Here is a 14,470-nt window from a genome sequence, read left to right as displayed (position 1 = left end):
CGTACACTCGGCTCTTGTGAGCCACTGCCAGCTCACCGCCCATGGTGCCCCTCTGTCCCCAATCCGGAGGCTGAAACTCACAGAGCAGGCCTTCTTAAGTAGCCACAGTGACACTCCCCCACCCCCGAGACTGCCCTGGCTGCGAATGTGACAGTCAGTCAGTGCTCACATTGGAAAGAAGCTCCAGTCAGAATGGCACATCCCAGCAGGGCCGTTCTAGGGCTTCCAGGTTCTTCTGGGAAAGCCCGGGAGGTCTCTGTTTGAGGAAAGACCACATGCTCCTCATCTCTGGGTGGATCCTCTCCGGCCACCTGCTGTGTCCCAGCGTCTCTGCTTCTGTGTCGCTGTTGCCACTTTGGTGGACAGTCATAGAGGATGTGGTTCCAGAACCATTGCACCTCAGTGTATTTTTTCTGTGACAACCTAAAGGGAGAGAAAACCCAAAACTTCCAGTGTGAGCTCGGGTGGATTCCATTCTCGGGGATCACCCCGTAGAGCAGTAACTCGGACAGTCGGGGACACCAGCAGCTCATGCCCTGCCACTGCTTAGCCTGACAGCCAGGATGAGTCTGAGGAGGGCTCTGCCTTTGACTGATATTTGAGGTAAATGGTCATTGTTCAGATGGTCCATCAAGAGGCAGCTCTGGCAGTCAGTGGCACCGCCCCCTGCTCAGGCATCTGTGAGAAGGTCAACCCCCCTCCCCCAATGGTTCTTCATGTTCAGCTTGCATTTTGGAACCCATGTCTTGGCAGCATGTGAGAGCATGGCAGGGCAGCATGGAGTCGTGCTTGGCCGGCCGAGAGAGGGCGAACATGGAAAACCATTTAGTCAACCTACATGTGTTTGTTTTTGGTAGACGACAGTATTTTTTTCTTATTTTCACTTCTCTTTCTCTCCTTTCTCCTTGTGACTGTGCTGGTTTTGTTTTGATATTCCTTCCACACCCTTTTCTGCACATCATCTTTCCTTTCTGTTGTGGCTTCATCCCATTTCTTTTTTTTAATCTTACCGTTTGGTTCTCCTCTTTTTTCCATACTTTTGATAAAATCCATTGCATGTATCTTTTTTTTTTTTTTTAAATTTCCTTTGCCTTTTTCTTTTCCTTTCTCCCAAACTTTTTCCTTTTCACAGCATTGGAACACGGGAGGTAGTCACCCAGAAGAACTTGAGCGGCCTGGTGCCCATCCGAGACTTAAGACTAGACCCCAGCCTCCTCTGTTCCATCCCTTTGTTAGCCTTGAGCCCCAATTTACTGATTGTGTGGCTCTTCCTGAGCATAGCATACCTGGTGACCAAATTACGTTGCAAATGAGTATCATTACGAAAAATCAGTAATAAGTCACAAGAAAAACAAAAGTGCCAGAATATGTCCAGCCACCTGTGTACCTAACTGGACAGAAGGAATGTGTCAAAGCGTGGTCTGCCAAGAAATATCTCATGCCTTACAGTTTGATGTTTTGTTGTTCTGAACTGTAAATACCTGCCAAATTATTTCACCAAGAGGACTTGTTCATTTAACTTCCGTAGAGTTTTCAGTGCTTGTAACACATTCTTACAGGGCCCTGTCACTGCATTGTTGAGCTGGCCTGGAATTACTTGTACCAAATCTCTCACCTTCTGATGTAAAGCTATTTATTACCTGTATATCTCATGTGCCATGTTTCTGAGAGAAGCGAATTCTGTCTGGAAAGAATTTGTATATTTGATACTATTCTTGAATGTACTGCTAAACTTTCCTTTCCTTTTAAAGAGAAACAAAAAGGATAGATGCTTTATAACTGGCTCTTCAAGATAAACCTATTTAATAGGACATGTACTTTCTGCTTTCATTTCAAAGCGTAGTCCCTGAACTCAGAGTAGCAAACACTTTGCAGAATCGTTCCATTCCTTGCTTGTGTTCATGATTTCCAGTCCAAGACGACGCAAAGCTCTGACTGTAGTAGCACATTGTACCAAATCGGGCACATCCAAGTAATGCTGCATGTGACTTTACATTTACTCTTTTAAATCTCTAAGGATCGCTAAACTGACTCCAGGAATGAACGCATACAGAAACAAAAGGCTGTTCAAATGATAGACATTTATTTTTCTTGAAGCAGGATTTTTACATTTAAAACATTGCATCTTTAGTTACAGATTAAAGTCCAGACATCTTTTTCTTAGAAAGCAAATGTGATTCATAATAATAAGCAAAAATCAAAGGAAAAATGACCCATAAAATGAGGCCTAACCTTTGAGCATTTGTGACAGATGGAACTGTGAGAAAGAAGGAGTTGCTTTGGTTTCTGCTATTAGCGCTCTCTTGGTGTAACATGGCAATGTCCAGAAAATGGGATGGTTGGTAAGCCTAACTTTTACATTCGCCGGAAGGGTAGTTGAACATCTGTAAAAGTAATAGATTAAATTAAGGGGAATTCCACAGATTTTCTATAAGAAATACTCAGTGGCTTCTCTGTTTTCTAGTTCAAATTATGTCATACTTCTGTTTTTGACCGCCAGCCGGTTCCCCATACACTGTATTTTATGAAAGTGGATTTCTTTTTACCAGTCTAGAAACACTGGAGTGAATTGAGAGAAGCTGTTTTTCCCAAAACTTTTTACTCATTTGTGCCCACAAACCCAGTTTACCACAAAATCTGGCCTCTCTAGACCCTCCCCAAGATGTCCAGAACTTACCCTAGGACTCCTCTGGTTTGCCATCAGTTCTGAGTCTACTAATTGTAGAAACAGTTAGCATGACAAATGATAGATTCAGACTTTAAATTCTAAGATAGAAGACTGTCCTTCTCGCACCTCTGGGAGGCCCTTCTTCCCCAGACCCCCTGAGCACTGCTGGAGCCTCAGGGCAGGGCTCCTGCCTGTAGGTGGAGCCAGTCTTTTCACAGGTACAGTGTGGCCACTCTGTCTTTTCCAGAACAACTGAGGTGACCATTCCATGGCATAGCTCCTGACATCCTTCACTAGGGAGTCTCTCCGTATGCCAACACAACACTGGTCACTGTCTAACCTGTGATTCTTTGAGAGGTGTGTTCACCTCCTGCCTCCTTCAAATTGAGGCATGTGCATCAGTGCTCCGAGGCCATTTTATTTACACTATATGAATGGGAGAAAGCAGAGTCTGCAGGCCCTTTCAGCTCCCATTCCAGGCTTCCCAGTCCTGCTCTGGCTCAAGTGCTCCTGATACCCCACGGTGGTGACACGTGCTTGTGCCCACCTCCAGGCCTGGCAGAGATTGCGCCCAGGTGAGGGAGGCCCTTCTGATTACAGAGTGTCCTCTCCGCTTCCCAGGCCCATGGGTGTTCCTGTGCCAATCCCCAGAGCCCCCTTCCAGGAACCCCCACCCAGCAAGGGGAGGCTGTGGCCTCTGAGGGGGCCTTGTGGACAGCCCGGCCTGCTCCTCGCTGCCATGGCGCCAGCCAGGCCTTCCTGCCTCATGTAGAATCGGCTGCTAAGTTGACAGAGAAATAAGTTGGACAGGGTTCTTTGTCTCTTCAGGGGCTGAGTCAAAAGGCAGTACATTCTACCTGTATGCTTGTGAGGGTAGCACAAGAAAGGACACCAGGAGGTCAGCCTAGGCTGTGAATTGTTGTTGTTGTTTTTCTTCAGAACATCTGAGGAAAGAGACTCTGTATTGCTCACCCTTTGTGTGCTGAGTTTTAGTATCACTAAGGCTTTTTACTTACGAAGTCAGACTAAATACATACGTCTTTTCTGCTTTAGTGAGAGATAGGCTAGATGAAACAAACATGGGAAGATGATTCAAGAAAGGGGAGTCTGGTACTTGATGATGATGGTTTTCAGGCTGCCGCTGAGGTGATACTGGCTCTGGACGGGACACGGTCAGTGGCTGCCAACACTAGATATTCAGGATCACTAAGACCCTAGTGCGTTCAGATGGGTTCTAAAGTGGAAGATCCACACCAGAAAGGGAAAACCAGAGGACTCCCTAGAACCAGTTGTCATTTGGGTTTCCATTCTAATTTCTCATTCAAAAAATGGATGTCCTTGAAATAATTTACCTATAGAATAAAAACAATCGGGGAGCTTTGAAATAATTAAATCCCTCTTTCTAAACTCTACCCAAGACCTTCTCAAAGTGTGCTGTTGACAACTAAAAACTTGCAGCCGATGTGATCTATAGAAGTGTTCTACCTTAGGACAGGAGGCTGGTGGTGGGGAGCCTTCTCAGTGGGGAGTGCCAGTTAGCACGGCACGCCCTCTCCTCTCTGCACATAGCAGCCTCCAGCATTAGTGCCAGAGCTCATGCAAACATGTGATGACAGTGTCTACGTGCCATCAGCCTCACCCAGGCAGATTTGGTAAATTCAAAACATTTGAGAAAAGTGAATACGATGTGCTTTAGAAATTAAATTGCATTGAAAGTGTAATCTTGATTACAATTTTGTGTGTAACGAATTCAGCCAGTTAACCCGGTAATTAGCTTCCTTAACATATGTAAATAAAAGATAATGTCCGAGTGGACAAATTATTCTTCTTCCCTCCTCAAAGCAGTTCGGCATTTAATAGTGATAGGTGGTGTTTGAAAAGTGTGTGCATTTGTATATAAATAGAGAAGCCATATCTGAAATAGTTTGATAATGTGAGAGCTTCCAAAGATTAAGACTAACTGTGCATAGGAACTTATAGCTTCTGCTTTAAATGGAATTATATTTTTATCTGATTACTGGATGTTAGACAAACATGATCATTATTGATTCTAGGGCCTCCCTGCTCGTCTGGCCTAGGCTTTCAGCTCTGATGACACATGTCTCGCTGAGGGCTTGAGGCTCTGGTGACAAGGAAGCATAGCTGAGTTACTAAATTACTTAATAACAAATCAGGTGGATACTTTTCTAAAATACCTGAGCTTATCTTTTGAATAAAATTACTGTCTTACCAAAAATATTTTACATGTTCTTGATAATAAGACTGTCATTTTCACTTTAAAAGGCTTGAGCAGTTGCCACTGATATTTTTTTAAAATGCATGACATAATGGTCTTCATAAAATTTGAAATATTTTTTTTAAATCACTATTTCTTGGTAACTCCAAATTTTACATCTCATAAATGGGGATTTTTGTACTGAATTTGATAACTAGTTGACTTAATTACTAGTCTTCGAATAACACAAAAATGTAAAGTTATACTGTGCGTATAGGAAGCCGTTTATATTTAGAATTGCTTTTGCCTGTTAATTTGGTGTCTACAGCAGACCATTTCCCAAAGAACTCCCCTGATGCTCTCATTTGGGAATGAATGATGTCTCATTTGGGCCTGCCTGATGTCTCATCCTCCTGTTCAGCATTTGCTCTGCCCACTGGGTTGCCATGACAACCCTCCATCCAGTACAGCTGGGGATGATGCTGGTAGCCAGTTCTCTAGGGAAGGGCACCTGGCTCTGCGGCATCCCTGTGAGAGGTGACCACAATGAGGACAGCCCGCCTAGAGAAGGTGACTGGCTGCCACGGGGAGATCTCAGTGGGATGACTCCTTCATGACATGTCTAGCCCTGATGGCTGTGCAGACCCCTCGTGCCACCACTGCATGAGCCCACTGATTGCTCTGTACCCAGGACAGCTGCCTCCTCAGTGGGGACGGCATGTTAGAGCAGCCTTCTCGGCCAGATGGCTTTGCTACATTCTGCAAGGAAAATGAGCATTTTCAATTTGAGGTGATTCATAGCTGTTGCTAATAAGAAAAATGCAGCTCTTTAAAAGCTTTGGTAAGAGTAGCAATATTTCTTTTTCCATTTAATTTGTGACATAACAGAACCTTTGAACTGCAAATTATGATAGAACCCTCAAATTACTGGACATGAAAACCATTACGTGAAAACCATTAACTTAAAACCACAAGTTTGCTTCTACTTAGATACAGTGCTGCCTCTGGAAATGCCAGGCTCACAGCCCCATACAGCATGTGTCCATCTCTGTGCTTCTTAGTTGCCTTCCTTGTTTAGAAGCCCGCCATCTTGCGTGCGTATTGTTGTAAATGAGTCCGGCACCCATTTGAATTAATCAACATTTTTTTTAATGCTATGAAAATAATCAATTCATTTCATTTTAGTTTAAGTCTTTTCCTTTTTCCTTTTTTACTGCTGTCATTTCTTGTGCTTGTTTTTTTCCCCAGTGAGGGTTGTCGAAGAGAAAATACAATGAAGAATGTTGGAAGTCGCAAATATGCGTTTAATTCCCTGCAGCTGAAGGCTTTCCCCAAGCATTACAGGCCTCCCGAAGGGACTTACGGAAAAGTTGAAACATGAACACACGGTTCCTCTAATTAGCTGTCACATACTAAATGTGGGTACCCTCTAGTGTCATATACGAATTCTTCAAGAAGACCTGAAGGATTGGTTTTTATTTTTGTGTTTTCAAACAAAATTCACTAAAAAGTCTATGGAGCATGTTTTTTTCCACTGGAATCAATAGGAGGTAATGTTTGGCTCAATAGCGTGGATAGTAATGACTGCCCATTTAAATAGCCTCAGCCATAACCACACAGATATCATCGATAGTTACCTGTATGAATCAAGCTAGATATGTCTGAAATGCTAAAAGACTTTTTAAAATGCCCACTTAGGCAGCTGCACACCTAATGTATTTTTCTACCGAGTAACTCAAAATTGAGCATTGAATTACAGTCTACTTTAAAAATTTTTGAATGTAAAACAGTAAATAATATATTAAAGAATTGGATCCTGGGCAGATCAGTAAATGTTGAATGTTAACTCAAGTTTTGGGGAAAGAAGGTAGCTCCAGCTTGAGCAGTGAGAGCAGTTGGTTCCGATAAATCGTCTTATCTGTAGCATCACAGGTGAAATCAGAAGGTGAAGTAAAGGTTGCTAAATCAGCCCGAGGTAAGACTTCACTGGAAGGTAGTACCTGCGCAGCGGCCCACGCGGGGGGCCCACCTCCGCCCCCGCTGCGCTGTAGCACAGGGTGTGTGCTGGAGAAGGACGCCACTGGCCTGTTCTCCCCAGCTCCGTGGCTGGTCCTGCCCCCAGGGCTCGCCTCCCTTCCTCTCCTGGGTGTTGAATTCTGCCACTCCAGGACCCCGCACATGAGGTGTCTGCTGCCTTTTAGACAACAGTGGGGGATTTATGCGTGTAGGTGCTGGAAGCCTAACTATTTTCAGAACAAATGTCCTTTTGTGGGTTTCCCAATTTATCGTCTTCTAGAAGACAATCCTGTTGGATTGTCTGATGAAAGTGTCTCTTAGGTTTGCAGTAGTTGTTACTGTCCTCTTTACCTTCTGTTATGTAAGATGACTATTGAGAAAGTTGAAATTATCTCCTACAGTGAGATTTTGAAAGGGATTAATGGGCCATAAACTTAGGAATTTCATAGAAAATTATGTCTGATCATCTATTATAAGATGATGATGATGAGTCTTATCTGCACATAGCAGAGATTTTTCTTAGTTTATGTGTTTATCAATTCTGTTTATCATAATTATGTTTACATGTTATTTAAAAGGCTGTAAAATATATGTGGCACATATCCATGATGCTGATCTTAATGATTTGTGAACCCTTAGGAAATCCCTAGGTCTAAAATTATAGATATTATTCTTGGGCTCCTTTAGAAATGCCAGTTGGAAACATGTGACAGACTTGGGTTGCTGAGGCACAGGCAGTGCCACCCACAGGCAGGGACACAGGGGTGGGCGCAGGTGAGGGACTGCATAACCTTCCAGACCCTTCCTATACAGTGTTCAGACAGAGCCTCTGCTCCTCCTGCCCATTGGACAGGTGTGAATGGATGTGGAGGACGCACCAGGAGCAATGGTCACAGCTCGCTGCCTCTCCCACAGCTGGCTCACTGTGGAGGGTGCAGGTAGAGACACTCCTATCCACCAAACCCGCTGCACAGGTGGCATCAGCTGGCATCACATCATCCTGCTGTGTCAGTCCCAACCCAAAGATGGTTTCCAGTATGGGTGATTTGGCCTCTCACCTCTCCCCCATATCATTTAATTTGTAACTTTTCTAGTACCTACATATTTCCATCTTTTCTTATGTTACATCACTACCTTTCAAAAATTCCCTTGTCTTTTTAAATTAAATGTCACCCATATTGTTTCCAGAATTTTTTTTTTTTTTTCTTTTTTTTTGTCTGATGAGCATTAAGCACCTGCATTGGTCAAAAGGGAATAGAGCAAATGTCGAGTCATCCGTTAGCAATTTTGCATGTGGCACCTTTATGTGAATTATTTTTCGAACTTCAGCTTCATATTAAGGATCACCACAAAACTCGAAGACTTGGCTAACCGTGTAGAGAATGTTCAGGTTTCAGTGTTCTATGTGAGCTTCCCTGGGCCCCCGTTGGAGAGCAGCCTCTGGGCGGCATCACGCCCTTCTTTCGCTTGCCGCGAGAGGGCGCCCTTCGTGGTGGCCGGGGCTCCTCGAGTCCGGTAGGAGCGCTGAGTTTCCAGCTGCGCAAGGAGAGCCGTTGTACAGGTTACCATAAAACAGAGGTTCCGTCCAGTGTACCTTAGAAGGCCTCTCGTTTAAAGAGAAACGTTGAGACATGCTGAAACCCCGGGATGTGGCGTGGATTCTAAGTACCTGCAGCACAGTTGCCTTTGGTTCCCTTCAAAAATGTACAAATATTGTATAATACTGTTTTGTCCCTACACAATTGTTATTTGCCAAGCTTCGTGCATTAAAGTACTTTTATTTATTTGTTTTGGGTGGGCAGTAGTAATATATATGAACATATAGTTACTGTTTTATATATTCTGGGTTCATTCGAAGCCATGTATGCTGTAAATGTGCTAGTCTTTAGAATGACAAATAATAAATAACTGACAAGAACATTAAACTTGGCGTTGCCTCATTCATTCCGTTGTAACTGGGGACTAGTTTCATGGCCTCATCTGACTGGGCTGTCATTAGTGGGCATTGCATCGAGCGCTCAGGTGTTTGTAAGCATGAGATCATGACAGACTTCTGTTTTATAACCTTGTTTTCACTTAATTTGAAGCAGAGGGGCAATGGGCTGTGGGATTAAGAGCACGAACTTCAGCATTGGACAGATCAAGCTCCCGATCCTGCTCTGACACTCGCTGGCTGGTGACTCTGAACAAAGTGCTTGCCCTCTCTGAGCCTCCATTTTCTCATGTGCGAAGTGTGGACACAATTCATGAGGCAGTTGTGAGGTGCCTTGGCAGTAAGTGTTCATAACTGTTAGCTGTTTTTGTTGTTACCTTCCCACATCCATAAGTGTGGATTTCCTGGTCGTCTGGTGTGATTTGCTAAAATGTAGTTCCATTCGTGGTTTGATTGTTCATTATAACCAGGACTGCATCTTGTACCTTTACCCCTTTTTCTCTGCACCTGTGTCAATGATTTCCCTTGGATGAATTCCTGGCAGTAGACATGTACAATTAAAGGATAATTTAAGATTTTAAACCTTTTTGAATTTTAATGTTACCGAAGTGCTCCCAGAAAATTAAGCTACCCTCTATAGCATGTGCCTTTCCCCCTTTATTCTCATTGATGCTGGAAATGGCAACTGGTTTCAGTTTCCATTTCTTTGATGACTGTGAAAATTGAACATCTTTTATACTTTCACTGATATTTCTACTTTTGTGACTTCATTGGAGTATTGGTCTTTTTCATATGCAGTGTTTGTAATATTTAGTATATTAATCCTTCTCTGTTGCAGCTTGAAAAAACCTGCTCGTCAGTTGTCTTTGGTATTGTTAATAGTAGAGAGTCGAGAAAAGTTTTTATGTAATAAATATGCCTGTCTTTTTCTTTTTGGTGCTTGTTGTGAAGTCAAATCCTGGCTTCCTCCACTGGAGGTGACACAGACAGGGCACCTTGTCCCTGGTCCGTGAAATGGCTGTGGTGCTGTGCACTCAATGAGGGACTATACTAGCCTGCACCATGCTGGGTAGAACGCACCCTACCCATTGCTTAAGATGAAGCAAATGGGAAATAGCTTTGTCTTATTTTTATATAGCTGTCACTCCCCAAGCTGTGACACATTCCTGAGAACATAGGATCAGAATATCTACATTTCAAATACCCCCTCAGACCCCTCTTATGCCTCAGCACTACTTTTGTGATGATTTCTTCCTGCACCAGGCTCCTGGTGGGCCTTGTGGCCAGTCCAGGCAGGTCTGAATTCAAATATAGACACACCTCTGTGGTATCTTCACTCTCTGTTGTATCGTTTAATGACATAAAACGCTGAGACAGGCTAGAGAGGACCGGAAACTTGCTTGTTCCCATATCTAGGAAGACAACATCTGTATCAGAGAGACAGATGCAGAAAGATAGCACTTTCCCACTTCTCCTTTCTTGCTGCTCATCCTTCCCTTGGCTTCCCTGGCCTCATTTGTCCCCGTTGTCCTCACTGTCCCCTGGTTGCTTGTCTTCTTCCACCCACTCTAATATTTTGGTGATCTCCAGGTTTCTGTCCATATTTTTCTTCTATCTCATTTCTAATGCTCTTTCTGAAAAGTCTGAATCATTCCTATGGAATAAATTGGCACTTATTTGCTAATAACTCCCAAATTCCTAGGTCTGTCCCAGACTCAATCTACGTCCACATCCCTCTACACATCAGCCACGTCCTAGTCATTCTACTTGAGTGTCTGCTTTGGTGTCCACAGCATGACGACAATAAACTTATGCTTTCTCTCCAAGCTGGCTGACAAATGACCCCACATTCCACTCATTGGTCATCTTCTCCCTTCCCCTCTACATCCTACCAGCTACCAAGATCTGTATCTCTTCAGTACCCCCTTCAACCTATCCCATAATTCCACCCCCACACTCACAGCCCTGGTCCACATCCTATCCCCTTGTCCAGACCAGTACCCTTCGGCCTTCTCATCACTCCTTCAAGGCCCATCTCAGGCCTGTCCTCCTTTATGGCGATTTCTCTCCACAGAACGAGTTGGTGCCTTTAAAAAAATTTTTTTTTTCCTCATTCAGTTTTGAATACAACCATTATATCATGTATCTCCTGCCCATCGTGTTACTTTTTACTTTGTCCAGCATGTAATTTTGTGTTCACAACTGAATATGTAATTCCTGTCATTCAAAAAAGCTTACTGAAGGGGTGCCTGAGTGGCTCAGTCAGTTAAGTGTCTGACTTCAGCTCAGGTCATGATCTCACTGCTCATGAGTTAGAGCCCCGCGTCAGGCTCTGTGCTCACAGTTCATAGCCTGGAGCCAGCTTCTGATTGTGTTTTTTTTCTCTCTCTTTCTGTCCCTCTCCCACTCATGCTCTCTCTCTCTCTCTCAAAAATAAGTAAACATTAAAAAAAAGTTTACTGAATGAAAAGGTAAATAACTGAGTTTCTAGGAGTGTTCAACTGAAATTTTTCCCATTTCAGTGCTAGATCATGTTGCTTTTGTCTCTGTGTATAATCCGTTATTCAAAATACATGACAAGGAGCCAAATATAACAGACTCAAAGGAGAAAGCAAACTTAAGACCAGCAGAGTGTGACAAACCCAAGGACAGTGGTTTTCTCTCATGGAAGAGCATTAGGGTCTCTGAGGAAAGTCCAGTATTAAAGTGGGTTCACACAATGTTCTGGTGATCTGGATGGTAGTTACATGATGATTTACTTCATGGTTATTTGTTAACATTATACAAACATCCTGTGTACTTTTCTGTATGTTTATTATATTTAACAATAAAATTTAAATGTTAACCCATCATTACTCAATAAACAGTCTGAAAAGCGAATCAAGAATACAACTCCATTTACAATAACATAAAAAAGAATAAGATACTTGGAATTAACCCAGTCGAGAAGACAAAAGTCTTCTACACTGAGAACTACAAAATGTTGTGGAAAGAAGACACCAATGAATGGGAATACATCTGTGAATGGATTGAAGACTTCATATTGTTAAGATCCCAATACTACCTAAAATGATGTACAGATTCAGTGTACTCCCTATCAAAATTCAAATGGTACTTTTTTGTGGAGATAGGAAAATCCATCCTAAAATTCATCTGGAATCTCAAGAAGCTCTGAGTAGACAAAACCATCGAAAAAGAACAAAGCTGGAGGTTTCACACTTCCTCATTTCCAAACGTATTACAAAGCTACAGTGATCAAAACAGCATAGCACCGACATAAAGACAGACATACAGACCAATGAAAAAGAAGAAAGGGCCCAGAAATAAACCCTAATATGTATGATCATGTAGTTTTCGACATAGGTGCCCAAACCATTCAATGAGCAAGGGGAAGTCTTTTCAACATATGATGTTGGGAACAGTGGATATCCCCACACAAAAGAATGACCTTGTACCCTTACCTTACACCATATGCAAAAGCAACTCAAACTTTAGGGAAGACCTAAGGGGAAGAACTAAAACTAGACAACTCCTGGAAGAATACTTAGGGGGAAACCTTCACTAGGCCAGGCAATGACTTGTTAGATCGGACACCAAAAGTACAGGCAACAAAGTAAAAACAGATAAACCAGATAACATCAAAATTTAAAACTGCATCAACAGAGTGAACACAACCAACAGAGTGAACGGAAGTGGGAGAACCTGTCGATCATCTCTGCAAAGGGGTCAATGGTATATACACAGAACTCCTAGAACCCCAATCATTTATCTTTAAGGAACTTGTATACACAATATATAAAGACCTTATAACACAATAATGAAGAGATAAATAACTTAAAAATGGAGAATGGATTTGAAAAGACATTTCTCCAAAAATATACAGAAGGCCAGATCTGACAACTGAAGATGGCGGAGGAGTAGGGGGACCCTAAGCTTGCCTCATCCCTAAAACACAGCTAGTTATCAAATCATTCTGAACACCAAAGATATCAGTCAGAGGTCTGAGAGAACAAAATCTGCAAGTCTACAAGTAGAAAAGTAATCACTTTTTGGAAGGTAGGAGGTGTGTAGAGTTGACTTGGGGGAGACAAAGCTGTGAATACAGCAGTGGGGAGGGAGCCCTGATTATGGAGGCTACTGCAACGTATTGTAAGCAGTGGAGAGCAAAATCTGAAATTTTAGAAGTCCAGTACTGTGGGGGACATGCCTGACTTAAAGGTGTTCATGTGGCAAAGTGGAGTGGAGTCCCAGAAGTGACAGCATGGCCTGAGGATTCCTTGGTTGCAAGGACAGGTGGCGCCAACTTGCTGTGCTGTTTCCAAGCTTAGGAAGCAGGGACTCATTTGAGGGCAGCAAGCAGGGGTGCCGGCTTTCTGCTCTGTTTTGCTATAAGCTCTGAACTGCTATGCGATCGTGTGGCCATTTTATTGACATGGACCAGCAAAGAGTAAAAGTATGACAAGACCCTACCCCAGAGGAACAGCGAGCATGGGTCCACGCCATGGGAATCCCTAAAATTAGGAATTTTGAAACTGAGTGATGCACCTGAGATAAAAGCTCAAATCCTGGGTGAACGCAGGGTTCTGACAGAAGCTGGGGGCACGAGGGGTAATTGATTGCTCTTCTGTGAGGGTTCCCTGGAGTGTCGGGAGTTGCAAACTTCCAGCTCTGGGGCTAGAGAGCAGGCACTGCCGTATTTATCCCGCCTATCAGCACTGAAATCCTTCAAGGAAAAAAAGTAGTGCTACCCAATGGAGGCCAGAGCTGCTTACACCAGGCCCCACCCCGCTGCACCTTTGAGGCCCATTTCCATCAGCCTGAGAATCAGCGCAACAGGCCCCTCCCTCAGAAGACCAACAAAAACAACTCACTCACACTAAGTCTACTGATCAGAGTGCTGAAAAGCTCCAGCTCTAGGGGAAATAGAATCTAGCTTCCTTTTTACTTTTATTCTTTTTTTTTTTTTAATTTTTTTTCAACGTTTATTTATTTTTGGGACAGAGACAGAGCATGAATGGGGGAGGGGCAGAGAGAGAGGGAGACACAGAATCGGAAACAGGCTCCAGGCTCTGAGCCATCAGCCCAGAGCCTGACGGGGGGGGCTCGAACTCATGGACCGCGAGATCGTGACCTGGCTGAAGTCGGACGCTTAACCGACTGCGCCACCCAGGCACCCCGTACTTTTATTCTTTATTGGTTTTTTTTTTTTTTCATTTTTTTCGGTTCCTTTGAAAATTTTTAAAAATTAAAAATTTTAAATATATTTTTATATATAATTTTTAAATTTATTTTCATTGTATTGTATTTTGTATTTTTGGATCTAGATTCTTTTAACAAGCAGACCAAAACACATCTATGATCTAGTTTTGTTTTTTTCTTTTTGGGGGGGGGTGGTTCTTCTTTTCAGGACAAAATGATAAGATGGAGAAATTCACCCCAAAAGAAAAAAACAGGAAGTAGATCCTCACATCCAAGAATTTAATCAATACATATATAAGATGTCTGAACTAGAATTTGAAATAATTATAAAGATACTAGCTGGGTTTGCTAGAGAATCCCTTTCTACAGAGATAAAAGAACTAAAAGCTAGTCAGGTCAAAATTAAAGATGCTGTAACTGAGATGCAAACCCACATGGA

General features: G+C 42.9%; 1 protein-coding gene across 19 annotated transcripts in view; it reads left to right on the top strand.

Moving 5' to 3' along the window:
• INPP4A (inositol polyphosphate-4-phosphatase type I A) overlaps positions 1-14,470 on the top strand; it is a 151,690-nt gene that overhangs the window by 127,915 nt on the left and 9,305 nt on the right. For 10 of the 19 annotated variants that reach the window (XM_043603195.1, XM_043603209.1, XM_043603201.1 and 7 more), the window contains one exon: positions 1,133-4,492. The exons of 1 other annotated variant lie outside the window; for it this stretch is intronic. In XM_043603195.1, coding sequence (XP_043459130.1) covers positions 1,133-1,313 — 181 coding nt within the window. In that variant the 3' untranslated portion in view covers positions 1,314-4,492. Of the gene's footprint in view, positions 1-1,132; positions 4,493-6,131; positions 8,825-14,470 lie in introns of those variants that run through there. 8 more of the 19 variants (XM_043603211.1, XM_043603202.1, XM_043603212.1 and 5 more) reach the window with 1 other exon arrangement.

This window comes from Prionailurus bengalensis, chromosome A3 (genome assembly GCF_016509475.1).
Source record: "Prionailurus bengalensis isolate Pbe53 chromosome A3, Fcat_Pben_1.1_paternal_pri, whole genome shotgun sequence".
Classification (NCBI taxonomy): Eukaryota; Metazoa; Chordata; class Mammalia; order Carnivora; family Felidae; genus Prionailurus; species Prionailurus bengalensis.
The sequence above is the reverse complement of the archived record's forward strand: the minus strand, read 5'-3'. Positions and strand labels throughout refer to the sequence as shown.